The sequence below is a fragment of the Chaetodon auriga genome, chromosome 4 (genome assembly GCF_051107435.1).
Source record: "Chaetodon auriga isolate fChaAug3 chromosome 4, fChaAug3.hap1, whole genome shotgun sequence".
Classification (NCBI taxonomy): domain Eukaryota; kingdom Metazoa; phylum Chordata; class Actinopteri; order Chaetodontiformes; family Chaetodontidae; genus Chaetodon; species Chaetodon auriga.
Window position 1 is genome coordinate 19,133,570 of NC_135077.1, and position 27,915 is coordinate 19,161,484.

A 27,915-nucleotide genomic window follows, 5' to 3' on the forward strand; every position below is an offset into this window, starting at 1 on the left:
GAGTGGAATCCTGGGATGCACTGGTCTAACAATACTCTGACTCTGACTCTGTCTGGGATGCCGTCTGCGGTGTCTGTCTGTGTGCGTGAATGTCCGTCTTTGTGGGGAAGGTGTGTGGTTAAATAGAAAACTGTGTTTTGCTAAAAAGCGATCCCTACCGTGACCCGTAAAAATCAAACTTTCTGGCTTTTTAAAATGCTTGCGTAACTCCTTAAAACAGTAGAAGTTGAGTTTGGTTCGCTCGTTTCACTTCATTAGCACCTCAGAATGTTTTTTGGCACTGAGCTTGAAAACCTGTCGGGTACTGAACGGTCACCGAATGCTTGACCGGATTTATCATCTTAATTATCCATTCTTTACACACCAATAAGTTTTTGTGGTGTGTGATGATTAGGTTTGTGCATAGAGCCTTCTTTGCTTATTCTTTGATCAGATAGCTCCTGATTTAAAGGTCCAGTGTGTAGCATTCAGAGCCATCTAGCCATGAGGATATTGACTGCAGCCAGCTGAGTATTCCTCGCCTCACTCTGCTCTTTCCAAGCGTGTAGGAGAACCTACTGTGGCGGCTAAAAAAGGCCTCTCAAGCCATGTCTGGTTTGTCTGTTCTAGGCTACTGTAGAAGCATGGCAGTGCAACATGGCGGACTCCATGGAGGAGGCCTCACTCCCTCTGTAGATATAAAGAGCTCATTCTAAGGTAACAAAATACATTTCTTTTTTATGATGTTTATATACAAATGAAAGCATACTTGAGTATTTTATTCTATTTTTGCCTTATTTTGGCAATAGATCCCACTAAATCTTACACACCAGTCCTTTACCAAACTTTTCTCAATTTTAGACTAATTTGTTTAGGTGTTGGTGCACTGCTGCTTGTGTTTAGTCATTCAACATTTGAACAATGTGGCCCATTTTTAGATTTGAAAGGAGGAGTTTTGTAGAAAAAAAAAAAGGTTCTTAAAGTAAAGTTTCTGTGCTTTATTGGTACAGCAGGTCTGTTATTGTACCTGCACTAGCATTAAAATATTCAAACAATATCCAGCCCTACCTCTGATGCAGGCTGTCAGTTGGTGGTATACCAGGGGATTTTCTTGCGGCAGGTATCCCAGTTCACTTGGCATTAGCTCTGCGGTTACCAGCGGCTTTTGCAAAGTGTGGGGACTCATTAGCGTGTCTGCTTACGGCCGTCTCTGCGGACAGAGACTCTCCATTCAGCACCCAGCTAATGAATTAACACATTAAGATGAAATGTCAGCCATTACATGTGAATGAGGATTAGAGAAGCAGCAGGACACTAATGGACCAGGGGCTCAAAATGGTCCCAGAGACTTTGAACAAGCATCTGGACTGTCAGCTCGCTTCAGCCCTCAAAAATAGACAAAAGATGCCAGTCTCTCCATGTGTGTGTGCCTTTTAGGGGTGTGTGAGTGTGTGTGAGTGTCGCTATGTCTTTGGAAATGTTGCTTTTATTGCTTTATGGTGTTTGCAAAAATGTTGCTTGAAATGACAGAGATTCCTCATGGAACAAACACATACATCCATGTACACACACACACACACACACACACACACACACACACACACACACTCAGCTGAGGTATGTAGTTTGTTTCTGTGGCGAGCTGCACTTTGCATATCAGCTGCCATTGTCTTTTAAAAAACTTTTATTTTCCCTCTTTGAATATGCTAATTTTGACTCCATTATCATTCAGAGCCACCTGGTATCTGCTTCATCCAACTGCTGCCAAATCTGCGTTTCTCCCCGAGTCGCTCTGCTTCTTCCTCTCTGCGCTTCAGAGCAGAAACAAGTGAATTGCTCTGAATTCTCCCCACCGGGTTTTCTGTATGACTGAGGAGAGCGTGTTGTAATATTTGCTCTTCCTGGGGATTATACGTCTTTACAGGGATTACCCAGCCTGCTCAAACACTCCCCTACGAGGCACACACACACCCACAGAGGGCACCCTCCCATTAAGCTGCTTCAGTGCCTTGGCAGGGCTGCACTGCACAGATGAACCTTGCTCTGCTGTTAAAGGTCATTCTTTGGTGTGTGATAACTAGCGTTTGGTACCGAATTCACTATTTTCATCAACAGTCCATAACCCAAAGACGACCTGTTTATGGTGATATAAAACAGAGAAAAACAGTAAAATCCTCACACAGCAGAAGTGCTCAGTGTTTTTGCTTTACAGCCAGAAAAATGAACGGATTAATTTCTGTTGATCGACTCGTTTCTGCTCGCTTCGTTAGTGGCAACTGAAATTTGTATCAAAAACAAAAGTACTGAATACGGACATTGAACGTCTGCTGTGATTCATATTAAGATCTGCTTGTTCTTTGATGAGATAATTCTAGATTACGATTAAAAAAATTCTGATTTTAGACTAATTAATTTAGGCAAAGTTCAGACAATATTCACTTTCTGATGACACATTATCCACATTTGGATAATTTTTGAAGCAAAAATGTCCAAAATTCACTGATTTGCACTTTTTAAAATGTGAAGTTTTGCTGTCATTTTAAATTGAACACATTGGGGTTTTGAACTGTTGCTCAGAAAAACAAGCAAATTTGAAGACACTTTTGCTTCTGGAAGCTTGAAAAATGCCTTTTTAACTATTTTCTGACATTATAGAACAATTAATCTCAACAATAATCTGGAGATTAATGGCTAATTAAAATGATTAATAATTATTTGTAATCCTTAGTGGTACCAAATCTAAGATATCGGGTCAGATTTCCCTTCTAACCAGCCGTTGTATTGATCTGATCAGTCACTATGAGCCTCCTCTCCCTGAATACCGTCTCACTTTATGTGTCATTGAACTCAACAGACGCCGTCCACAGGATGACTGGAGAATAAAGTCAGTGATCATATGTGAAAGTATGAATCTGCTGCATGTAAGGACACAATTCAGAGTGGCTGCAGGTGGAGTCGTGTGCATTATCACATGTTCTTTTGCCAGTTCTGTGATTTTAAATGCGTTGTGGACGAGCGTGTAATTTGGGAAGGAGTTGGACTTCAGACCTGCTGTTATTGCTACTGTCACAGTCGTCATAGTCTTCCTGGTTAGCTGTGATCTTTACGACGACAGAGGAAGCTTCTGCCTCTCCTCCCCTCCTGGATTTCGCTTTCTTCTTCCTGTCCTGACCAGGACACGCAGATAAAGTACTTCCTCTCTGATAAAACTTGTTAACAGGAACAGTCCGTCATAAAAAGACTCTGTTTCTTTTCCACTCAGCCGAACATTATTGCATTGTACACAGGTACATTTAACAAGGACAAGTACTTACAACCAAATACAAATAATTTATCTTAATCTAGTCCTGTAACGTGTCTGCTTGTATTAGACCTTTGTGGGCAGAAGAACGGTGATTTTGCATCAATGTGATAAAGTTACTTAATTTTTCAGGTATTAAATCCAGTGGATTAACTAAAAACAGACGTACCTGTCCAGCCCAGACATTTTTAAACTTGACTAGTTCTCTGGGAATTTAGAAAGAGACACATTCAGAGGTCATTTTCCAACAGAATCATTCAGCTCATTCACGCCTGGACAGCAGCTCACCTGTGTGACAGGTGAACACACCGCTGCGTGTACTTCACTGCTGTCTGTGCATACTGTTTCTATCATTCTTATGGTTTATATATATTTTCAGCCACCTGTTCTTATTGCACTTTTTTCCCTCATTTATTGCCAACATTTTTTTGATGTATATGTAAGATAAGACTAGAGTCTAGAAAAACGTCCGGAGCTGCTGTAACTCACTCGTGCGGCGCCATCTTGAATAATACATGCAATTACATATACAGCACATATCTTTATTCCACATTCAGTGTCTTGTTCTGCAGATCTCTTCTTTCATGCTGCTGTAACATGATTTCCCTCGTTGGATTAGTAAAGTCTGTCTGTCTGATAGATCCACATCGCCCACCGTCACCGAGCATGGAGGCATCTGTATTTGCTTCTATTCTCTTCTGTGCCGTGATGTCTGAATTTTTTTTGGGGTGTAGTCCAGTGTCTGCCTGTGTGTGTGGGAGTGTTGATTGTGATCTGATGGGTCAGTTCGTTGTCCATTGTTCCAGTGATAGTGGGTCTGTTGTCATGCCATGAAGTCGTCAGTGTTAATGAGGGCCGCAGCCAGCCGGAGCTTAATTACTCTTAAGACCCTTTATCTCCAGTTGCCCAATATGGCCGCATATACACATGAACAGCAGTGAACTCCTAATACACACACACACCGTATGGACCATCAGGACACATCACATTTCAAACGAGCCGGCGTTTTGTTTTCTTCTTTTCCTGCACTCAAGAAAAGATAGAATCTCACGATGGTTGATTAACTCGGTCTTTATTCAGGAGCGCCTCCTCCCGTCCGTGTCGGCATCTAGACGGCTGACTGTGGAGGAGTGACGGAGGGCTCAGGGGTCAAGGGGCAAACCCAACAGGGAGCAGCCTCTGACCCCCCAGGATGTCACCCCAGTAGGGCTTCAGGGGGCAAAAGTCGCTCAGTTTGTTAAATCCTCACGCAGACACAACGGCTTCTTTGGGCACGCAAACCCACTGTCAGTTTGGTTTTAAGGTGCAGTGTGGATCTCTTTCTGCGTTTCCACATCAAACTCAGTCTGTAAGGCTCCTCCTCAGCGTAGCATTGTTGTGATTCCTGGTGAAAACTGCAGATGGGGCTATAGAGCGAGCATTTCACTTACGTCCTAGAACAAGAGCATACTGGAGCACTGGATGCCAAACTGGATTTTGGCATCTCCAAATTTGAACATCATATTTGGGTGAACATATGTAATTCTTCCTGCTCTAAAGCAATAATTACACATTTGATTGAACACTTTCAGTTTTCTTACCTAAGATATGTTTGTTTACTCACACAAACATCAAACCTTGACTTCCTCCACATTTGTATAAAATGTTAGCGATCAGCTCAGAGGGAGGCTGCACCGTTCATGGAGGACAAGTTTACTGTTGCCCTGTCGTTGGAAAAAATCAACGCTATGTCCCATAGTGACATTCTTTGATTAAAAATAATAATAATAAAATAGGAGGTTTTCAATTCATTTACACAGATCAGACCAGATCAAGAGATTTCTTTATGGTTTCCGTCGAGCTTCCTTGAGGATCACTCTCTGCTTTCTCTTCAACGGTTGTGATTTCTTTGCTTCATGGACACTTTTTTCTAGAAGAGAAAGAGCATTGTTGGGAACACTGACATTTGTGTGCGTGTGTGTGTATGACAGCCGAGGACGAGTGTGTACCTGGAGGTCCTTCTCGTGGTTGGATGCAGACTGAAGCCAAGCTGAAGAGTGAGAAGATGACGAAGGCCACGATGATGAAGGTCAGCTCAAAGCCAGAGAACGGCAGGTCCATCTACACGACTACCCAACACAAAGCACGCCGTTACCTCATCTGACAGCATTAAGATCAAACCAGTCGCACTGCGTTGTTGTTGTTTTCTGCAGGAGATATAGTAGGAGGAGAGGTAATTCACAGAGAGCTGAACCTGGAGTGGATCTCTTCTGCACACCTGCTACCAAACCAGTTTCATGCTTGTATGTGAGGATAAACTTCACATGTAGCCTGATAATCAGACCAAATAATCAGACTTTACCTGTTCACTGTTTGAGCCACTTAACCAATCTGATGTATTTAAACCTTAAATCAATTTATTTAAAATTTCTTTGTCAGGACAAAAGCCACAGTTTTGCATTTCATACATAAAAGAAGTACTCTGTGGCCTCCACTAGGGGGTGGTATACTCTTTATTTGTGTCTGTTAGTCCTACTAGTTGTTTGTTTGTAATGACTCATCCTCCTCAGTCAGCCTGCAGTGCTCTTCCTAGTGCTGCTGTTATCTGTGAAGATCTGAGTTTTAAAGCACATTATATTGCAGAGTCTATTCATGCAGTCATATCGTACTCTATTTATGATTACTTACAGCCTGAAATATTTGAATAAACTATCCAGTTCACACAGCCTTTGTAGTGTCAGATACTGGCCAAACACAGACGGCCTGAGATTCACACATTGTTCTTGATGCTGGAGATCTGTTCATTCACATGAGCTCCACCCTGTGATCGCTGACGAGAACGATTCAGGCGCCGCGCTCCTGCAGTAGAGTTTGAGGGCTTGCCGTCGCCCGGCCAGCGCACCTTTGCTTTCTTTGGAAAAGTCTTGTCGGAGCTGTCGATGTCCGTGACGGGTGTCCTTTGCTTGACACATATTTCTTTTTTGGGAAAATCAAACAGCGAAGTACAGCAAGAAAAGCAGGAGGAGAAAGAGGAAAGCTTCGAGACTTACCACTGGAAGAAAGGCAGCAGCTATTTCCAGACCGAAGATCCAAGTAAAAGGACTTCAGTTTGTCTTCACACACACTCAAAGAGGAAAGACGGCAGGCGTGTGATAGCGTCTTGGAAGCAGGAGTTTGTTTATTCATTTTTATACTGTGTACCATCCAAGCCACTCCTTTGTGTCTCATCCTGGAAGCCAGTAAGACCGGATCCGATGACAAAGTCCACTCACATGTTCAGAGGCCACCGTTTAAACTTTGTTCTGGAAGCTGATAACACACAGTCACACTAACACAAGGCCTTGGCTGACGTGTCGTCATTAGGCACCGCAGAGGAAGCGAAGGGGCCGCTGTCACCGCTGAAACTTCACCGTGAAGCTCATCTGTCACACAGTCTGCTCCTCGCTCTGTGGTTGTGCCTTTGACCCTAATGGATAGAAAAAAAATTAAACTTCCTTTGATTTTCACACCTCAATGCACAAGATTTTACACAGTCTCATGCAATAAGAAAGTCCACACACTGGCACACGGCCAGTTCCACTCACTTTATATAGTTAGATAGAAGTATATATTCACTAGCTGACTTCTTCTATACATCATAGATTGCATGAGGTCTGTTCATGTCTGCGGCCAAAGCCATGAATAAACCTCTGCTGCACCTAAACTTTAAGAACACACATGTTGTATGTCCACTTTACATACAGCAGACAGCATGAAGCAGTAATATAGACACAAAGTGATGAAATGATTAAATCTAAAGATGGTATTTACAGGGCTCAGAAGTAAAAGGCAAGCTTAAAGATGTTCATTTTCTTTCATGGTAATGTGACAGAACCTTGACGTGGTCTATAAGTATTTCTTATGCATAAATACTGTATGTATATGCTGAAATTGCAATACATCTGATTTTATGACCTCCGTCACCTCTCTCTCTGTCCCAGAATTCTTGCTTCAAGTGTCATTTTTGAAAGAAAAAATGGGTTTTAATGCAGTATTTAAAGGCAGCGCAGTGAATTCATTAGAGCCCTGCAATATCCGTGTCCAGGAAATTAAGATCTTATTCTGTAATGTTTATTCCACAGTCTTTGGCTTTGTTGATTGCATTAGCAGATTATTCTATTTTGAACAGAAACAGAATATTTTGTGTATATATTATATACTCAGTTGCCAGTTTATTAGGCGGACGGGGCAAAAACTAATGCAGTCGAATATAACAGTGCTGTAATAAATGAAGGTGACTGATTTTTTTTTAAATTTTCTTGAAGCTGTTTTAGACCAGTGTTGATCCACCTCTGTGGTCATTTTGGAGGCTATAGTCTGTGGGGCCGTGACAACAGTGCAAAACTTTCAAAGAGTGAATAAAGTGTAGTATGAAAACATGTGGCATCGTCAAGAAATAAACAGCAATGTCAGACAGAAAGGAATAAAATCTCAAAACTTAGTGTGGGAGCTTGTAACAAAGATGATTTTATGGAGGGCTGATAAATCAAAACTGTTGGACAATTATCAATACATTCTGAAACATGATAGCTTTAGAAAAATTTGAAAAGAGCGACAGTGATAGAATATATCAGAGCTTCTGCCTCAGATGCATTTTGATCTAACTCCACTGTACGTTCTGAGACTGCAGTTTGTCGTGCTGTAAGTATACGTGTATATTTCAGTATATGGAGTACGATACACCAAGTCGTCAGTTTTCTAAAACTAATGCAGTGTAAGACATCTGCCGTGCAGGCTGTAGAGTTATATGACATTATACTGAGAAGTGTCTTTAAACACACCATAGTTATACGAATGAGGTACAGCCTCCAAAAATGATCAGAAAGTTGAATCAAACTAAAATGGGACATTTTAACCTTTGGAAACCAAAAACCTGGAAACTACAGAACAGTCGCATGAAGTGACAGTAATCATGTCATACACTGATACCACAAGTGCAAAGTGCACACTTTAACAGCCAGCAGAGTTTTGTTTTCCACATCGGCTCATCAGAAGTGACTAAATGAACAAAGTCAGACATTTCACTTGTGTGTGTGTGTGTGTGTGTGTGTGTGTGTGTGTGTGTGTGTGTGTGTTTACAGTCGTACCATTCAAGTGTGCACATTCCTCATTGAGCATCCCAGTAAGTGTGAAGAGGGCGAAAACCAGGAGAGAGAACGTGATCGTCAGCACCTCCAGCTCAGTCAGAAGAGATGCCATCTAAACCTGCTGCCACGGCTGTGTGTCGACAGTGAACGCCTCATCTGTAAGATCATCTGCTGCCCTGCCAAGGTGACATCCCCTCCCATCAGGGACTCAGGCAAAATGAGGACTGAACACTTACCCAGAGTGTGTTCCTGGAGCATTTCGATGTTGACCATCACACAGCAGCAGCTTCATCACACTCACACTCACACTCACACACACACACACACACACACACACACTCTCTCTCTTTGTCACACACTTGCAAGAACTGTGAAGAGCAGACTAACACATCCCCTCTCAAGTTCAAGAGAGATCATGTTAACCCTAATTATTAATGGGCCCTGTGCGTGTGTGTGTGTGTGTGTGTGTGTGTTTACCAGTAGAAACCCCCCCATACAAAATGTATGCTTGTCTTCATTTTTTAAGTTTTAGGATTGCTCTCAGGTGGAGCGTTTGGCCTACATGGTTGGAGAGTTTGGTTTTAGTGTTGGTGTGCACATTCACTTGCAGCACTGAAACAGAAACTTTCTGTGGAGTTTAACGATCTTGTGGTTTTCTGTTTTTGCTTTTTTTTTTCCACAACCCCTGTGATGTGGTAGCTGTCAAGTTTCAGTGGAACAGATCCATTTATCATCTACAGCGTGTCATCAGCATACACACGAAAGCACATCTGTCACAAACAGATGCGCTCGTAGATGCATGTGATGCCACAAGTGGTGATGAATTGACACTCAGCTTTTTCTAAACTGGACACAACAATGCAAATGTGCTTGGACTTCCTCCTTCTTGTGTGGTTTAGTGGTATTGCAGTGATGTGTGTGTGTGTGTGTGTGTGTGTGTGTGTGTGTGTGTGTGTGTGTGTGTGTGTTTGTGTGTGTGTGTGTGTGTGTGTGTGTGTGAGAAAAGGATATGGGTGGGTAGACTTATCTGGGACACCTCCTTTGAGCACACACAGGGCTGGTGTGGCTGCCGCTAACAAGCTGTTGAATGTTCTCTATGCGAAGGAATCAGAGAATAACAGCGTAAAGAAGAAGCTATCAGAAGGTTCATGAGAATCATTCAGCACATGCACGAACAACCGCAGGTCGTGTCATATCCAGCAGCCTGGGACTGAAGTGGAAAACAATGGGCAGAGTGCAGACAGGAGGACAGTTTATGTTGATGTCAACCAAAGCACGGGCGCATGTCCATCAAAGAGATTAAGTGTACTGAGAAAGAAATAACGAGCTCAACTCAAATGAGTTTTTAAATAGAGTTCCTCATTTGGGCTTTTCGGCGTAAACAGACGGTGGAAGTCCTGAAGCTTGCAAACAGATGCAGGAGCATATCTTCTTGCAAGTTTTCTGTCAGGAAGATGAGCTTCTTGAGTCATTTTCCAACCAGGAAAACTGCTGTCACCACACCGCTTAAATCCCTGAAAAAAACTGAGATACTGGTGAAAACCAGACTAACTCTCAAAGCCACACCAGCCCTCACAGGTCAGACACACTGGCTGATTGGACCTCTGCTCAGTGTGAAGGTGGTGTTAGCTTTGCAGGGAATTATGTGAGACCACAGGGCTGTGTGTGCAAATCAGTACAACAAGCAGGAATGGTTTGTCCCCTGGTGAGGTGCTACAGAGCTAACAGGAGAGTCAGGGAGTGCACACAATCCTGAGGAGAGTGAAATCACCTGAGCAGGTTTTATAGCAAAGGTGTGCAGGGCCTCTTATGTTCTGCTGGTGACTGGCAATGATTCACCACTGCAGCAGCATCTTCGCTGCCTTATAGGTGAACGTGGACCGGATGACACAAATATTAACATGCAGTTATGAACTAAAGGCCTGAATATACTCTCAAACGGATGCAAGCATGGACAGCTGCAGACATCCCAGGCGTGTAGTAGTAGTAGTAGTAGTAGTAGTAGTAGTACTGTTTATAATACTTTCTAGAGTCTGCTTGCGTTCCATCGAATCTCATTCTCCCACCCCACTCACCTGTCACCTCTCTACTGTTGACTCTCTAATAACAAAGAAACCTCAAAATCTGAGTAGGTCAAAGGTTTTTCTGATTTATTCAATCATCTTGGTTGTGCATCTTGGAAGCCCCTTCATTTTTTTTTGTCTCCTGATGGACAGTCACTGCCCTGTGCGTGTCTCTGTGGAGACATTTGATGTCATGTACCACTGGAGTTGTTTGCCCTCTTCACCTCAGTCAGCCGCTGCTCTTCACCGATAACTTGAAGTCACCTATTTTCCCGTTATATCAGTCATAATCCTCAAGTCCTCGGGCATTTTGAAACAGGATTACACCTCAGTCACCCAAACACACACGCCTCCACACAGATTCTATGAGGACATTGCTATGGTCTGTTTATGGTCTGTGTGGGTTTTCACTTCACGGCCGGACAGACGAGCGGTGTGCCTTCATTCCTCGAACATGACAGAAGAAACGAGGTGTCTTAAATCTGTCAACACATTGTTTCTCAGCAGGGAGTCCCTAAACAATCAGGCCGTGTGTGCGTGTGTGTGATTGTGATTATGTGTGTGTGTGTGTGTGTGTGTGTGTGTGTGATTTTGTGTTACTGCTGTCCATGTGCACAAGTTGCATAAGCTTATTAGCAGCACCAGTGGTCAGAGGAGGAGATTGAGGTTAGTCTAAGCCCTAATCCTTATGGACCGTATGCTTGTTACCCAGCAAGCACGGCAGAATCCTGGCTCCGCCCCGCCAAAAAAAGACACCCACACACCCACACACACACACACACACACACACACACACACACACACACACACACACACACACATCACTGCAACACACATTTCCCTGCCTCCTTGTTTACAGCTCAGCTCAATCTCAACTCTTCGTCTGTCTCTCTCTCTCAGCAGGAGGGCAGTCAAGGAGGAGGAGGGGGGAGGAGGAGGTGGTGCGCACTGTTGAGTAGTTTCTCAGTCGTCATGACGACCTCACACCCCACCGTCTCCAGCGCTGTCTTCTTGTTGCCACGGTGACCTGATCCCATTCCATCCCCGCTGCTCTCAATGATCCGGATCGAGCGATCCTGGAGCAGCGTCTCCTTTCCCTGAGACGACTCGTTGATGGGACGGCAGATCAGACGCACGGACGCAGATCGGAGGACGGGAAGGCGCCGCGTGCCGGGGATGCTGTGGGAGTAACAGCGGAGTGTTGCCTAGAAACAGCAGCATGCCAATACAACAGATAACTGTGGTTCCGGCCAGGGAGACAGCCAGCAACGGAAAGAGCGCTCCTCGCTCCAAAGACAAGACCGAGGTGAGTTTCTGACCTGTTAACTGTGGTGTTTCACGCCTCTAAGATGGCGTGCTTTATTTTATTTTTCACAGTTAAGGCCTAAAACTGGCATAAAGTTGGTCAAATGACAGAGATTGAAGATTCCTGAATTGTTCTTGGTGTTATCAGAAGATCAAAGTCATTCAATTGGTCCTTGAGCGTTGAACTTTAAGACTGTGGAAGAGGCTGTGTGTGCATGTGCACGCAAGTGTGTGTGTGTGTGTGTGTGTGTGTGTGTGTGTGTGTGTGTGTGTGTGTGTCAGTCAGCTGACAGTTTTTTTTCCCCTCACTCAGGCGCTCACACATCAGCAGCCTTTTATCGCTGTTCCCTCACTTAAGGTTTGATGTTTTCTGCTGTGTCTGACTTCACACCACGTCAGTAAACATCACATCGCACAGCGTCACCTCACATCATCACCTTGCTTTATGTGTTTTTCTGTGACAGCCGGGAGGCTTGCATGTGGACAGACTTTGGGATTACTAATTCATACAAGTGGTTGTATGGCTGTTGCCAAGTCGGTTTGTGTGTATTTGCTCTCTCGATTCCAGACATGGACTAAAATAAACCGCAGTGTTTTTTAATTGTTGTTCAAGCTCTTGTACTCTGCATTATGCATCAGTACAGAAACAGGAGTTGAAGTAGTCTCTGACGTCTTCTAAGTGTACTTTGAAGTGGTTTCACACCCTTATATCTGACACTTATTCTAGTGTCATTTATTCATTGCTCTGCCGTACTCGCAAGACCTGCACCCAAAAGTCTGCCTTTGAAAGACGTTCTGTCAGTTATGTTTCCTGTAACGTCAATTAGGACACATAGATGGTTTTTTTTAGCTTGCAAAACTCTTTAAATTAAGTGAAAGCGATACTGCGATATTAGGATTTCCATAAAACTGTAAAACTGACACAAAACATGTCAGTTACTGGATTATAACACATAACAAAACAGAAAAAGATCTCAGCTTGAGATCTTGAGATGCACAGGATGTGGCAGCTGCTTGGTACACGTTTAGACCATCCACATGCACACTGCTTGTCTTGCAGAGCAGTTTTTTGTGACACCACGGTCTACAATTATCATTAGTTATTTTGGAGATTTTTTGGATGAGGATACAATAATGCACAGCAGTAAGATTGAGATCATGCATCCAGTAAATACCTGCTGATGGAGCCGTCACAGTGTTTTGATGGTTCCATCGGCTGTATGTGCGCTCTGTGCTCTCACTGCAGTGTAGATCATCTCCATGATAGACGTTAATTGTCGTGACATTGTCGTTAATCCAGGCTAAACATAATGAGCCCAAACACTGAGTGAGCTTCCTGAATGATGTAGGTTGTTGGATTGTGATCGTTTTTTTAGAATCGAACTCTTAATTCATATTTAAAATGTTACAAAGCCGAAGGGTAAAGTTGAACAATTTCACTTTCATTTTAAGACCATCGTCTTAGACTCTTAGACTTATGGATAAGTATAAGATGCCCCAGGCATCCGTTAGCTTCCGTTCATGTAAAAATCAATTTGCAGACTCTTGAAACTGACCTGAGTCCTGTGGTCCATCACAGTAAACACCACGTCTGCTTTAATCTTTCTTAATGTTACATTGTTACATTTTCTGGTAGTTCATTTCCATTCTTTAGAGAAAAGAATGGAAATCAATGGCTGTCTGCTCCTGGAAAAATTACTGTACAGCATTTGAATAATTTATGGATGAGGAGCTCACTTTCAAACACACGAATATGGTTCTTCAAACATCCAATAATGATATAATAATAATATATGTTAACGGTATGATCAAGAACAAACATGTGTAAGTCCTTTCTTCCATCTACAAACTCTGATGTTCACAGATCTGCTCCAAGTGTACGTTTCACTTCTTTAAAATTCCCCTCCACTCAAAAATGTCTTTTTTTTAATGTTTTTGTCCCCTGAAATGTCTGACTTTGGCTTGAAGTCTTTGCCTTTCAAACTTATCCCCGGGAAGCCAGACACATGACATGCTACATCACAAATTCGAAAGCTAATCACCATCAAATATGCAAATTCTTCTGCTGTCAGTGAGCCAGTTCCCGGGCAAACATGGCTGGAAATCAAGATTAACAGATACAACTCGCAGTATAAAAATCACGGACGGACAGGATTGACCTCTCTGCAAAGTTTGATTGGACCTCTGGTATATCATTAATTAATAGCAATGTGATAATGTGAACACACCGTAACATGGAAGCAGATATTTTGTTTTTCACAACCGCTAACACTGTGCCAGCCAAAAGCTAACAAACAACATAAACAAATAAAAGATGCTAACTACACTTACATTCTGCCTCCTCATCTGACTGAGGTCTGACTCTTATTTTACTTACAAATATTTCATGTTGTAAAGAAACCAAGTGTAAGCACTTTTGATTCTTTCTTGGTTCTTGGTTCTTTTCAAGCTGAGATTCTGTAAAACGTGTTGCACCAAATAGAAACAGTGCAGCTACAGCTTCACGGTTGGTTGTCTAAATGCGGCTGTAGGTGTTTTTTGACCCTGAGCCAGAGTACAGAACCAAAATATAGCCCTCAGCCCATGCTACATCACTTAATCCCCTCCACAGAAACATGCACATGTCCACACATAAACTCACCAAAGTCTCTGCAGTGCATCAGAGCGAGAGCGTCAGCAGAGGAGCAGGCGCTCAGGTAGGCAACGGTCGCATGTTTTCTCTGATGTTTTATTCCAGCTGAACTGTACGTTTAACTGTAACTGTGCTCATACGAGGCTGTTGTGTTTTACTGTGAGCCTGCGACTTCTGCTATCTGTGAGACGCTTCTTGCAGTGTTCCTCAGCTGTTTAAGGCTGGCAGGGACTTGCTGTGACTTCGACCTGTCGGGGTTTGAACTCAGGATACTTTGGATGTTACATTGCAGGTTCTTTGCTTGAGGTGAGGAGGAAAAGCTTTAAACAGATGGAGCCAGTGTACTTGCAGTGTATTTGCCTTTTTAGATATTTCTGTTGTGTATCCGTGTTCATTTGTTTTGAGCCGAAGAGTTGAGGATGATGATGATGATGATGGTGATGATACAGATGCAGCTTCTGTACAGATGCTACAGACCAATGCACACAGTTGGAGAAAGGCGTTGCATGTTTTCACTGCAGCACATCAGCGGCTTGCGTCTGTCAGTCTGCCGTGTATTAACCTTGTCCTCCTCCTTCTGCTACAAACTATTGAATTCACACTTTCCTCTTGTTCTTCTCTCACTTTACCTGTTGAGATATTTCTGATGGATTTCTTGTTGTCTTGTCTGCAGCGGTTGAGCAAACGTCTGTTATTGGCAAGCTCAAACTGACAGACTATGACTTTATTACAGCACCACAGCCACTGTTTTGTGATTTAATTCATTTGCTACTGGACTCGACTGACACCAACATTATCCAGCATATCCAGTGTTCACAGATGGCTTCTTTACCTCTGGTGCAATCATGTCGAAGCCTGTTTGAACACACTTGGTGTTGTCTGGCAGGGAAGTAGCGCATGGGTGGCAAGTTCAGCTGCTGTTTCACTTGAAGGAGCACTCGGTTGTGTTTAGCTTAGCTTGGCACAAAGACTGGAAAGGGGGGGAAATGGCCAGTCTGGCTCTGTGGAAGGGGCCTTCCAACAACAACATTGTGTCATTTTAACACAATGTGAACGTTGGCGACATCCTTCACTTTCCTATTACTGAACAGAGTCCAGGGGATTCTTAGGCATGCAGGGTATTAGCTTCCAAGCTAACAACACTAGCTCTTTCCCCCTACTTTCAGTCTTTGTGCTTAGCAATGCTAAACATCTGTTAGACCAATCTCTCTATACTAAAGGAAACTGATAGCAGTCTTCTCATCTAATTCAGAAAAAAATGGTGAAATACTCCTTTAATGTCTGACACTCACTCATACAGGTGACACAAAATAACTTTTGTTTTATTATTCTGCTATAAAAAGCCCACCACAGGCCACTGTATGGTTATGATTGGTGTGCTGTGGAGATCCCACCTTTCAAGGTCGCTTTTAATGTATGAAAATCACCAAGTTCTCATTATTCCCGTAATCATTTCCATGTATGTTTATTGTTTGTTATCTGATCATTGAGGGGACATGCGTTTGGTCGTCCATGTGTGAGGACTGTGTGCTTGAGGAGCTCTGGTATTTGCAGTGATCCATAATTTTTGTTAAACCTGTTTTATTGACATCTCTGTTTCACACCATCATCGACTGCTGACTCCTCTTCTCTCTGAAGGGGCTGGTATTGGCAGCAAGTTATATGCTTCTGTTAAAAGTCCACATTCTGGCCTTTGCTGTGGCTCAAAAATCCAAAGAAAAGTTTGGCCTCATCTTGTCCCGGAGCATCCACATATGAATTCCAGATTGATATGATTAACTAAAGTCAGGTATGATAAGAGATGAATAAATCCCTGCTTTTGTTATCTTTGCCGTAATCTTGACTGTAAGCCACGTGGAGATCGGCACTCTCCTGAGCACATGAATGCACCACCATGCACCTGCACCTTCTCAGAAATGCAAACTCAGACTAATGAAAACTCACCTGCAGAGCACACAGGCACAACTGCTGGCCACATGACTGAAGACATCTTATTTTAATCAACCTTCTTTAACCACATTATGGAAGTCAGGAGAAATGATATGAGATTTATTGGCAGTCTGTTTTATGACTCATAATGAAGAGCTGATCTGTGCTGTTGAAATACCAAACATCACAAACATGCGCCTAAGGCCCAGTACATGTGTCCACGGCCTCTTAACGCCCAGAGGAGGTTGCAGAGAGTTTGCTTTGACTCCACGCAGGACTACTGATTTAAACCTGGCGATCGGCAAATCCCTTGATCAGCTTAGACAATGCAGTCCTCTACTTGTTGGTGTCTCTCTTATTTATTTCCCTGATTAGCGTGAGTGTACCCACAACTGTGTCTATGTGTGGGTTGGTACACCCGAGCTGTGGTTTGCTTTTTATATGTCAAGTCTAAAAAATATAAAGAAGCCACCCACATGAGATGTTACAAACATCAACTTTGAACTGAATATTCTGCATGAGCTTGTAATTCTCACACCGCTAAACCTATAAGATCTATACTGGATGTACTATACACATAAATACCACAATTTTACAAACACACCTCTAACATATATTCCATGTAAGCAGGCGTCAGACTGCCATCAGGGCTGTGGAGTACTTTAATAGATGTTATTAGTCAACAGATCCCATCACAAGATGCAGGCAGTGAATTGATCCTACTGTTATCATGTGCATAGTCAAAGCCTTATATATCATATTTCTTCCTGCCGTAGACCTTCAGTGCATTCGCAGTGAGCCACACCGCTGCTCTGGATGACATGTTTGCTCACTACGATGAACTGCAGTTTATTTTGAGTCAATCCCGCATACGCTGTCCTGCTGTCGTAAACACACATACGTATTAATTCAGGGCCGAAAATAGTCCCTGTTCTGGTCTGAACTGAAAAGTGCAAAGTCCTGTTTACACCTTCTTTTCTTTAAATTGAACGTACAAATTATAGACGAGAGACAAACCTAATAATAATAGTTCTAAAGGAGAAAGAAAAGTGAGAAAATGACACCTCAGATGCTGAAATCCACCTCTAAAAAATGATAGTGAATTTTTCAAAGTACGAGATTCTGTTTAGAAAAGTAAACCTCTGTATGTCACAGTCCTGTATGTATGCATACACACATCTTTAATGACTATTTGAGTCAGGAAAACAAAACCCAGGCAGGGGTGGCATCAGTGTAACAGTGTAATGAGTAATGATTCGAACCACAGTGAGCGTCAGGTCGGCCTGAGGTAGATTTGATCTGTTTTTTAAAGACCTTTCCCACAGACAGGAAACAGTCAGAACGCCCTGAGAGACCCACAGTTGTGTTTGTGGTGTCGGCCATCTCATGTGATTTACTGGAAATAAGAACATTCAAATAACACCCTTTATCTGTTAAATGACGTCCTCCTCCAGGGGATATATCATCATCACACATCACTTTAACTTTTACTCAGTTCATTTTCCACTGCCCACTCACACAACAGCACAGCTCACCTTGCTTGTTCCATGGCATGATCAGTGTGTGTGTGTGTGTGTGTGTGTGTGTGTTCCTGACTAATTTTCACACATACCTCATTCAAAATCCAGTGCATATTCAGTAAAGGCAGCTGAGGCTGAAGGTGTGTTCCCACTATCTTGGACAAGATGGTTTTAATCCCATAATGCACCTGGCTGCCCGTTACATCAACAGTGCAGCCTGGGAGGAGAGCCAGCTGAAAATGGTGATGTGGGAAAAGATGATTTGTGAGATGAGTGTTTCATCTGAGATTTCTGAGTTCAGTTTCTCCACACAGTGTATGTGTGCTTGATAAATCTGGTGGTTTCTAACTGGAGCTTTCAGCCTGCATCCATTTATTTCATGTTTTAAGATGAACACAGAGAGGCAGCTGAACTGATGTGGGTGATGTGATGATATGAATATATGCAGTCGGATGATATGAATTTGTCTGCTTTAAGAGATTTTGCCGTTTAATAAAATTCCCTTTAAAATCTGTAGGTGTGATGAGTCATTTTGGCCAAAGTTAGATATAAATGATGAAGACTGATTTATGGCAAAGTGGGATTTTAATTAGATTTTTGCATCAGTGTGACTAACTACTTTGATTTGTCAGGAATAAATTAAAAAATGTATTATGTCATGCTTTAAATGGATGTAACTAACTGCATGTATCGCCCACCTGTAAGCTGATCTGGTTTGAGAGTCTGGAAAATAACTTGGGGAAACACGTGATTCAAATACCGGGGAAGATATTTTTTGTCCGCGGTGGTTTACCAGCGTTAATACCCGGCAGCTCCTGCGCAGCACCTGAATCTTGTGTAAGGTGCTGCAGGCAGTGAATGAGGCCACAGATGTCTGAGTGTTGAGTTCAAGGTCTAACAGTTGAGTTCAGGCAATCAGCGCTCTAGGAAGTTCTCGAAAAAGTGCTATTAGTTTGCTTTAAATAGAGACACATTGCAGAGCAGCATCTCGTACACTTAGCAGGACGGCCAGGTAATTGGATTGTCTGGCTTTAGCGCTGGCCACAATGAAAAAACAAGGACACGTGTCCACGCATGACTCCTGACGCTGGATTTTAACCAATCAGCACAGAACCAGCCAACACTGAATAATATAGAACCATGCTGATGACGTTAAAGGCTGCATAGTGTAATTATGATGTTTTTATTTTTATTAGGTTGAAGCGTTTAGCTTGTCGAATCTATTTAACTTTAGCTTTAACAAGACAAAACATGTGAACTGTATCCTTTACAGGAGAACGTGGAAATCTGTGAACAAAATGAAACTGACAGCAGATTAGAGCTGAAACAATCAGTCAATTGAGCAATTAGAGGATTGACGGGAAGGTAATAGCCAAGAACGGAAGATTTCCTTCTTTTCCTGTTTTATAATATTATAATTAGATTTGGAAACATCATGAACACAGCTGTTAGTTGCAGCTCTGCAGCACTGAGATGAGCGAGCTTCTGCTTTAGTGTCTTGTTGATGTCATATTTCATGTCCTCCGGCCACTCAGGTGCCATTAAAGCATCACACGCTCCTCTGTGTTTCTAACGATTTTCTGTCTCTCCTCCTCCCTGCAGGGGAGGAAGGCCCCCGGCCGCTCAGGGAGTCGATCCAGTAACATCTCCAAGGTAACTGCTGAATATCAGAGAGCTTAAAGGGCCCAAGTCAAGGTCACAGTTCAGAGGGTGTGGTAGCATCCTTCACCCAGGCCGAGCGTGATGTGCCAGAATGTGCTAATGCTAGAAGTGTGACTAACAAATCAATACGAGGTCGCTCTGAGCACACACTGCTGTATGACTCTAAACACTAAACGATGCTTTAAGCTCCTCTAATTAATAGTTGGTCATATTAATTGTGAATCAGATGTCTGGGTGTAATGTGGAAGGGTTGCCTCTTGTAGTAAAGCCTCAGAGGGTCATCACCTGTAGCTCCACAGGTAGAAAATAAACCCATGAAGTTACAAACTGTTGTAAAGATGACCTAATGAGATAATGGACAATTAGACTGAAAGAGGGAAAGGTACATCTGGGCAACAGTGAAATAAATATAAGCAGTCACTGGTAAAAGAAATGGTTAGCTTAGCATTAAAATCTGCGCAGTTTTAAATAGGAACAGGCTCCCGTTTCAGTGTCAAGTGCACAATAAAGCCTGTAACAAGGTGGAATTAACGGCCGTGTTGCTTCAGCAAAGCTATTCTTAAAACCTCAAAACAGAAATAGAAGGTCGGTCGAGGGTTAGCACTACTGCAATTGGATCAGGAAATATCAGCTGGGCCTACTATGGACTGACGGCTTAAAGCGATTCAGTCTGACCACTGAGCAGCCTGCAGAGAGAGGAAGAAAAACATCAGGTGATTCCAAACTTTTGAACGTCAGTGTGAAAATCTAAGAGTTGACCAGAAACACAGAAACAGTGACACCTTGATAAGGCCGTAACATGTCAGGGCTGTGGTTTGTCGGCTTATTTTGCCTTCTTTAACCCCCCACGGCCAAAAAATCAACTGATGCAGCTTAAAGATGATTCATGTTTCTGATTTATCATCCAGATTACATCGATTGTGTGGAAACTAATTTGAATTTTTGTTGTTTCAGGCCAGCAATTCTACAGCAGGACTAACTACAGCATCGCGAACGTCAATCACCCCATCGTCTCAGGACATATGCAGGTAAGACAGCTGACGCTTTGAGTGTGAGCCAGAATTACTGTCACCAGGACAGACTGAATATCTGCAGACATCTTCAGTTAGCGCGGTCTGCCGTACCCTGAGGGAATGAACGCAATTACAACAATGCTCCCACAGCACAGCCAATGAGAGGGAGATGGCTGATTGCACAAATGGGATTCCTCCTCTTATTATATCCACTGGTGGTCGTCACGCTGTGTTTGATGGCAGCATGGACAGTTGTGTTGTGTTGTGCTCAAATCATTCCATTTTCATAACCTCCTGTCCTGACCAATCAGACCAAATTGCTGTTTTTTCCCACTTCATGATTCAGTTTTATTCACGTCTCATTGTCTGTCTCTGACGAGTCACCTGAACCTCGCCGTAGTGAGTGTCATATCTGTCCCGCCAACATCATTTTCAGTCAAGGCAGAAGCTGGTGGGAGTTTCTTGGAACACTTAACTTACTGTTTTTCACATCATTTACGGAAAAATAGTTTGTGGGATGATGAAACCCTTTTCACCTCCATGGTTTAAAGGTGAATGCAGAAATCTCAGATACAGATATCTCAAAACAAACAAACACTCTGCATACCTGCACAGAAGGTAACTGAGAAAATCTGTGTTGGAATTTGGGTGAACTGACCCTTCAAGTTTCAGCTCATTTGTCTTGTTACCATCATGTTCGTGACTTCTCCATCTCCTTTCATCTTATTTTTACATACCTCCATCTGTGTGTGTTTGTGTGTGTTCAGCTCTGGTCAGCTTACCCGTTTAGAGGAGGATGCTTCTGAATCACAACACAACAAGCACACACACACCTCTGTGATGACGGTCACCAGCACAGCTCTGGGCTCATCAGCTCAGGCCCAGAAGAAGCACGTGAAGCGCCGTCACCGCCGCAAGAGGAGCAGCTGCACCGGCCTCGACTGCGTGGAGACCAACGGCAAGCAGGAGCAGACCGACCGCAGCCTCAGCTCCGACCGCAGCGAGCGGGGTGAGAAGAGGGAGCGCTCTGCCAAGAACCGGAGGGAGCTCCCACCTCGCCTCCGCTGCGCGGGGGCCCCCCAGTCAGACTCCACCTCCGAGGATGAGGCATGGCGCGAGGCCCGCAGCTGGAGCAAAGAGAAAGCCCGGAGAGTGCGCCGCCGCAGCGGAAGCAGCCGAGAGAGGGAAGGGCCGAACGGGGGCAAGAGAGGGGAAGACAAAGCAGAGGTCATGGAGCTCCAATCAGTGGGCTCGGACGAAGGGAAGGAGAACCAGCCTCCGGTGGAGGACGGCGGCGGCCTCAAGAAGCGGCACAGCAGCAGAGCCTCGATGAAGCGAGACGGCAACGTTTCACAGAGGGAAGGCTCGCCGAGCAGAGATAAGGAGAAGGGCTACAAGTCATGCAGCCCAGGAGGAAGCTCCTCGTTGGCAGAGGACGGCGAGGAGCTCATCACCAAGAGATACCAGGAGAAGGGGTCAGGGGGCGGGGACATGTCAGTGCCCACACTGCAGACACACTGCGGCGTGAACGGGAGCACACCACGGCCCTGCTCTGATGACTCTGAGATGGAGGTCTGCAGGTTAGTGTGTGCACACCAATCATCTGTCAGTATCGGGCCGAAGGTTACTTTGTCGACCAGAAGGGGGATTTCTCTGAGTCATGATGCACAGGATCCTCAGAAAGCATCATCTGTTCTGACGTGTGTGTGTGTGTGTGTGTGTGTGTGTGTGTTTAGGATCTGCCACTGTGAGGGGGATGACGAGTGTCCGCTGATAATGCCTTGTCGCTGCACGGGGAGCCTGAGCTTCGTCCACCAGGCCTGTCTCAACCAGTGGATCAAATCCTCAGACACTCGCTGCTGTGAACTCTGCAAGTTCGACTTTGTGATGGAGACGAAGCTCAAACCTTTACGCAAGGTAGGCGCACACACACATCAATCTCATTCAGAGCTGTGAGCTGGGGTGCACTCCTGTGCGAGGCTCTAATAATGAACACCGTTCCTCTCTCCCTTCAACCAATATTGTGTCTCACTGCCGCTCTGTGTCTGTCCCTCTGTCCTCCAGTGGGAGAGGCTACACATGTCGAAGAGCGAGAGGAGGAAGATCTTCTGTTCGGTGTTGTTTCACCTCATAGCAATAGCGTGTATGTTGTGGTCAGTCTACGTTCTGGTCAGGAGAACCGCGGAGGAGATCAGACTCGGGAAGAATGGTCAGTGTGTTCCCTCAGCTCCCTCTCACACACCAGAGACAGGCAGAGTGAAATATTCAACCTTTAGAGTGCAGGGCGGCTGCACTAAAACGGATAGTGCACAATAAGTACTTGCTGTGCAGTTTTTCCATTATATAAAATGTCAGATGGACTGTGCATATCTATTACTCACATCCCGTCTGCACATGTGCATCATCATGCTGGTAAAACACAGAGATATAGAACTATTAAAGCACTGTAGCGCCCCTAGTGGTCAAAAACCCCAACTGTTCACTGATATTCACAGCTGTCTGACTCTGGTGATTTTGAAGTTTTCCTGTGTACTTGCTCATTATTCTTGTGGTTTCTCTAAATCTAGTGAAAAGTGTGTGTGTGTTGTACAGAATCAGTCTCCCAGATTACAATCTTTCTGTGATGGTCATCCCCAAGTGTCCCTCTGCACATTAGAGGTTTAGCTCCAGACTGAAGACTCTGAAGGACTGCACATACATCCACGTCAAGTTAATCAGTGCTTTTACCTCATTTCACATCCTGATACATACAAAGAAGTATTGTTTATGATAATGTTGGAACCTGCAGTCAGGGTGTTGAGCTAAACTGGGGGTATTTCATGTATCAGCTCATGAAACAAATTGTGTAAACGTTACCACATTTTTGACAAATTTCCCATTTTTCGGGCAGTTATTGGTTGGAAAATATTCTCGCTTGCAAGACTTAAAATTCTTTTGACAGAGATGATTCATCAAAGTGAACCCTGACGCATGTTTTTGCATCGTGGCATAATCACGTGATTTATTATCATCACATTGCAATGCAGAGGAGGACGGTGAAAAGGAAAAAAAAATCAGAGCTACTGTTTTTGTTCAAGAATGAAACCCAGAAAGAAACCAAGAGCAAATACGAACATCGTGAAACAGTCGAACTGAGTTTCATCACAAGGTCAAGAATTCACCGGCGCTGTGTTCAGTGCTCGTCGTTTCATTATCAGACATGAAATCATACGTTTGAGAAAAAATAAAGGTCCTTTGAAGGCTGACTGCAAATAATAATCTGCAGAAGATCTCAAACCACCAGTGTGATCTTTTGAGTGTCGTGTGTGATTCACACATCAGCTTCCACCTCCTCTGAGTGTCAGTTCCCACCATCGTTCAGGTGAAAGTAGACCCTCCGTACTTCTGTTGGATCTTTGTTGTGTTCGGTGATGGTGTGGTGTGTCGTGCTGTGATCATAGTGTATCTGTAGTATCATTCTCATACTGTAGGACCGAAGGTCAGCTGCAGTGTGTTCAAAGCACTTCATAAATATATATATTGATAAACATTAATATATATTTATTGTATGATAAATAATAGCGTAGAATATGTTTATTCAGAGATTATAAAGAGAAATTACACTCACTCTTGATTGCAGAGGATTTTTGGAGATTTTCTCTTCTGAAGTACTATTCGCCAAATGGTAAGCACAGCTCTGCACACACCGCCATCATGGTCCGTGACGCGTCCTGCAGGTTCGCTTACAGCCGCTCTGTGTTTGTGTGTGCGCGTCCTCAGGTGTGCTGGAGTGGCCCTTCTGGACCAAGCTGATCGTGGTGGCCATCGGCTTCACGGGCGGCCTCATCTTCATGTACATCCAGTGTAAAGTCTACCTGCAGCTGTGGCGCCGCCTCAAGGCCTTCAACCGCATCATCACCGTGCAGAACTGCCCCGAGAAAGGCCTGCACAACTCTCAGGCCCGGCCCAGCGCTCTGACCAACGGCAGGCACGAAGCTGCCGAGGTGCCGGTCAGTCCGGCCCCTGCCCTGGCGCCAGAGGCACAGATGGACTCGGACATGTCAGTGGAGGCCGCGGTGGCGCCGGCGCAGAACCCCGTCTGACCGATCCTCCTCCCGCTCAGAAGAGTCCCGAATCACACCCGACTCATCCGACAACACCTGCCGGCGTGAGCGCGGTGTGGTTTCCACTCGTACAGTGTTTTAGTGTTGTTCATCTCAGCTCCTGTGATGACTGATCTTGAGATGTAACGGACAGATTTACAGTCCTTCAGCGGCCACTGAGAACCGAAAGGCAGAAGGGCTGCAGTGACGTTAGTGTGCGCAGCGAGGAAGAGTGTGGCAGGACAGGAAACGAGGAAAAGAGGTGATGAGATGTAAAGGAAACCAAAGCCATCAGCAGGAGAGGTTTGTAAAGACTTTAGTTTCGTGGTACATTGAGTTTTATCCCTGTATGCACTTTCTCAAACTGCACTGACACGAGTTAAAGGTGTGAACCCCCTGTGGACGCTTTCAAAGCTCTCAGTATGCTTCAAACAAACCTCAGACGACATCTTCATGGCGTCACAGACACATGGCAGTCGCTGAGTCGCACACTTTGGGACGGCCTCTCTTCGTAGATGGAGGCAGCAGCGTGAAGAATGGAAAAGAGCAGCTTGAGGAACGGAGTTCATACCCTGCCTGGTCTCACACCTCCGCACATCTGGCCAACCCGGAGTGGACGTGGACGGGTTTCATGCTGTTAGACGATCCAATAAGCGCTCTGTTTGAAGCATACTGAGGCCTTAAATCCCCTTCTGGACAGTCAGGTCTGCAGACACCAAAGAGTCAGATGTGATAAGTAGAGAAACGAGTATTTAAACAGAATGTTTATGTCATGTGATGTTTTTGAAAAAGCTGAATTTATTCACCGTCATAGAAAAGTTTTGAGTATTTCTTCAAATAGTAAAATCTCAAGTGTTCCAGCTGTCCCGAATGTCTGGACAGTTTGCGTGGTCCCATGATTTACACAGCGATGTAACCACAGCTTTCGTGGCTGTCGTCCGTTCATGTTTTCACGTTGGACTCACTGTGCGAGCGACTGACCGCTCGCTCTACGAGAGGCGACTGCTGTTTACACGTGTCCACTTTTGTACAGCTTGAATTTGGTTTTTTACCAGTGTCACGGTCACGTCACGGAAAATTTGATTTTCTCTGCGTCTTAAAACATGAGAGCACTCAACATCTTCGTCAAAACCTTTTTTCTATTTCTGATTGGATAAAATGGGATATTCAGGTGACAACAATATTTGTTTGTGCAATAAACAATGAATGTAGAACCCCTCACAGGCTGGTGTGAAGTTACTGAGCAACTTTTCCACTCCTCAGAGTTTGGCGCCCCCCTCTGGACAGTGATGGAGTAGCAGCATCTTTCCCACACAAACACACAAACACACGTCACGTCTATAAAAAGTCTTTGCTGAGGGGGTCCGCTGTGTTCCTGAATGGACGCCTCAGTTTGAATCCGACATCAGCGCCGTGTCATCCAGCTGCTCACCATCCAAATCACCTTCATCATCGTCTTCAGCCTCATGTTTCTCCTCTTCTTGAGTCTTTGTGTCCAAACCTTTGCTCGACACGTTCCGCAGTTTAATATTTGGAAGTTTCTTCAGATCACCGGTCCACTCCCTGCAGAACCAACAAATGCAGCTCAGAGTCAAAGACAATCAAGACTCATCTTAATGTGCATGATCCAGGGTTCATACATCTTTTAAAAATTATTTAACGCTGACTCATTTCAACTCCAGGATGCAAACAAATATGAAGGTGAGATCATTTCATTTCAAACATTTAAAGATTTTTGGTTTAAATGATGAAGTGATTTCAGATTCTGCTGAAAATCAAGCATTTTTCAAGGAGAACACTCAAATTCAAGCATATTCCCAACCTGAAAAACAGTTCAAATTAAGCATTTTCCAAACTTTCCAGACTTTGTGCACAGTCTGATGATCATGTTTTGTGAAATCATGAAAGCTGAATAATTCTGGCCAACAGAAACTGTAGAAAGGAGCTCTAAATCGTATCCACTCACCTGAACGTTTTCAGATTCTTTGCATTGATGATGTCTGGGATCTCTGCAGAGGACAAACCACAGGATCATGTGGTTGTGTGCATGTATGCAGCATTATATGTGTGTGAGTGTGTGTATATTCATACTATGAGGACTCACCAAATCCGTTGCCCTCATACTGCGCTCTCTCTCGCTCAATGGTCTGTTTGATGACGGCCTCTCTGGCGCCGTGGAGACGACCCTGTCGACCTTTGATCCCGTTCATCAGCTCAATCTGCTCGAGTTCAGAATCGAACCTTTGGAGGTACCTGCCCATACACAAGACAACACACTTTTCTTGTTTTCCGTGCAAATATTTTGATGCATTTCAAACTGAAAACTGATGAGTGACAAACACTAAATGGACATGAATCCCATCTTTGACCTCTCAATGATGTCACAGGCGTCTCTCCTGGTGTAAACGGTCTTTTCTGAGTCCAGCTGTCCCTGAAACCATAGCAGCTTCTCACCTGAGGGTCGAGACAGACAAACGATAGGAAGAGATGTTGTTTCATGGACAGTGATTTGGTCGTCAGAGCCAGCGAGTATCAATGACACGAATGACAGACGAGCTTACCGATGCCACTCAGACGGACTGCCTTGTCTGTCTTCTGCCTGCAGCGTCAGAGAAACCAATTAAGTGAAAGTACTACGAGCCTACAACACAGTACATTAAGCTATATCTGAGCATTTGTTTCATATTTCAGCCCGTAATTAATTCAAAAGTGTGCTCACTGACAGCCACACTGTACTGTAAACAGAGTTGGAAAAAGTACCAATATGTAATAATACTCCATTACCAGTAAAAGTACTCATGCTGCAGAAAAAACCTATGTAACCCTCCATGACTGATATATTATCATATGTGATATTTTTTATGTAAAACTCCATCTGTCAAATAAATATAGCGGAGTACGAAGTACAACATTTCCTATAAAGTAGCATCAAAAAACTGTGCTGTAGCTGTTGTTTGCAAAGCAGATACTTCAGTTTTGAAGTATTTGTACATCACACGTAGTTAACGTGCTGCACCTGTCTCTGGGTTTTCTTTCGTGCTCACCTTTCCTTCTTCTTCAGTCGGATTTCTTCTCGGTTCAGGTAAGCCGCTTTCCTGCTGTACGGATGAACAACTTTCTCCGCGGCTTTTCCTTTCTGAGCCTTCGGCTGAAAAACAAAAAAAAAGACAAAATCAGACGATAAAACGACCAAAAACCTTTTAAATCAGCCTAAAAATCATTTATCCGGTGGTTAAAATCACTCACTGTCCACCAGCCTTACCATTTTTCCAGGCTGCAGACACGCGCTCCCCTTCTGTGTTGACAACCAGACCGGAAGTGGAT

The 27,915-nt window shown here is 43.9% G+C and overlaps 2 protein-coding genes across 3 annotated transcripts; one reads left to right on the top strand and one right to left on the bottom strand.

The window, feature by feature from the left end:
- Positions 1-9,106: 9,106 nt before the first annotated feature.
- Positions 9,107-25,812, top strand: marchf1 (membrane-associated ring finger (C3HC4) 1). Of its 2 annotated transcripts, XM_076728487.1 has the most exons (8): positions 9,107-11,754; positions 19,437-19,487; positions 20,451-20,524; positions 21,277-22,089; positions 22,246-22,426; positions 22,574-22,718; positions 24,129-24,173; positions 24,269-25,812. In XM_076728487.1, exons 1-8 carry the CDS (start codon positions 11,668-11,670, stop codon positions 24,589-24,591), a joined length of 1,719 nt encoding a protein of 572 aa, XP_076584602.1. In that variant the 5' UTR covers positions 9,107-11,667; the 3' UTR covers positions 24,592-25,812. The 2 variants fall into 2 exon arrangements, with proteins under 2 accessions (XP_076584602.1, XP_076584603.1); XM_076728488.1 differs by lacking the exon at positions 24,129-24,173 and having other exon boundaries at positions 9,108-11,754.
- tma16 (translation machinery associated 16 homolog) lies at positions 25,370-27,915 on the bottom strand. Its single transcript, XM_076728489.1, has 7 exons — positions 27,854-27,915; positions 27,636-27,739; positions 27,153-27,190; positions 26,961-27,045; positions 26,696-26,844; positions 26,558-26,600; positions 25,370-26,154 (listed from the first exon to the last, which is right to left on the bottom strand). The coding sequence occupies exons 1-7, from the start codon at positions 27,854-27,856 to the stop codon at positions 25,980-25,982; spliced, it is 597 nt and encodes a 198-aa protein (XP_076584604.1). The 5' UTR covers positions 27,857-27,915; the 3' UTR covers positions 25,370-25,979.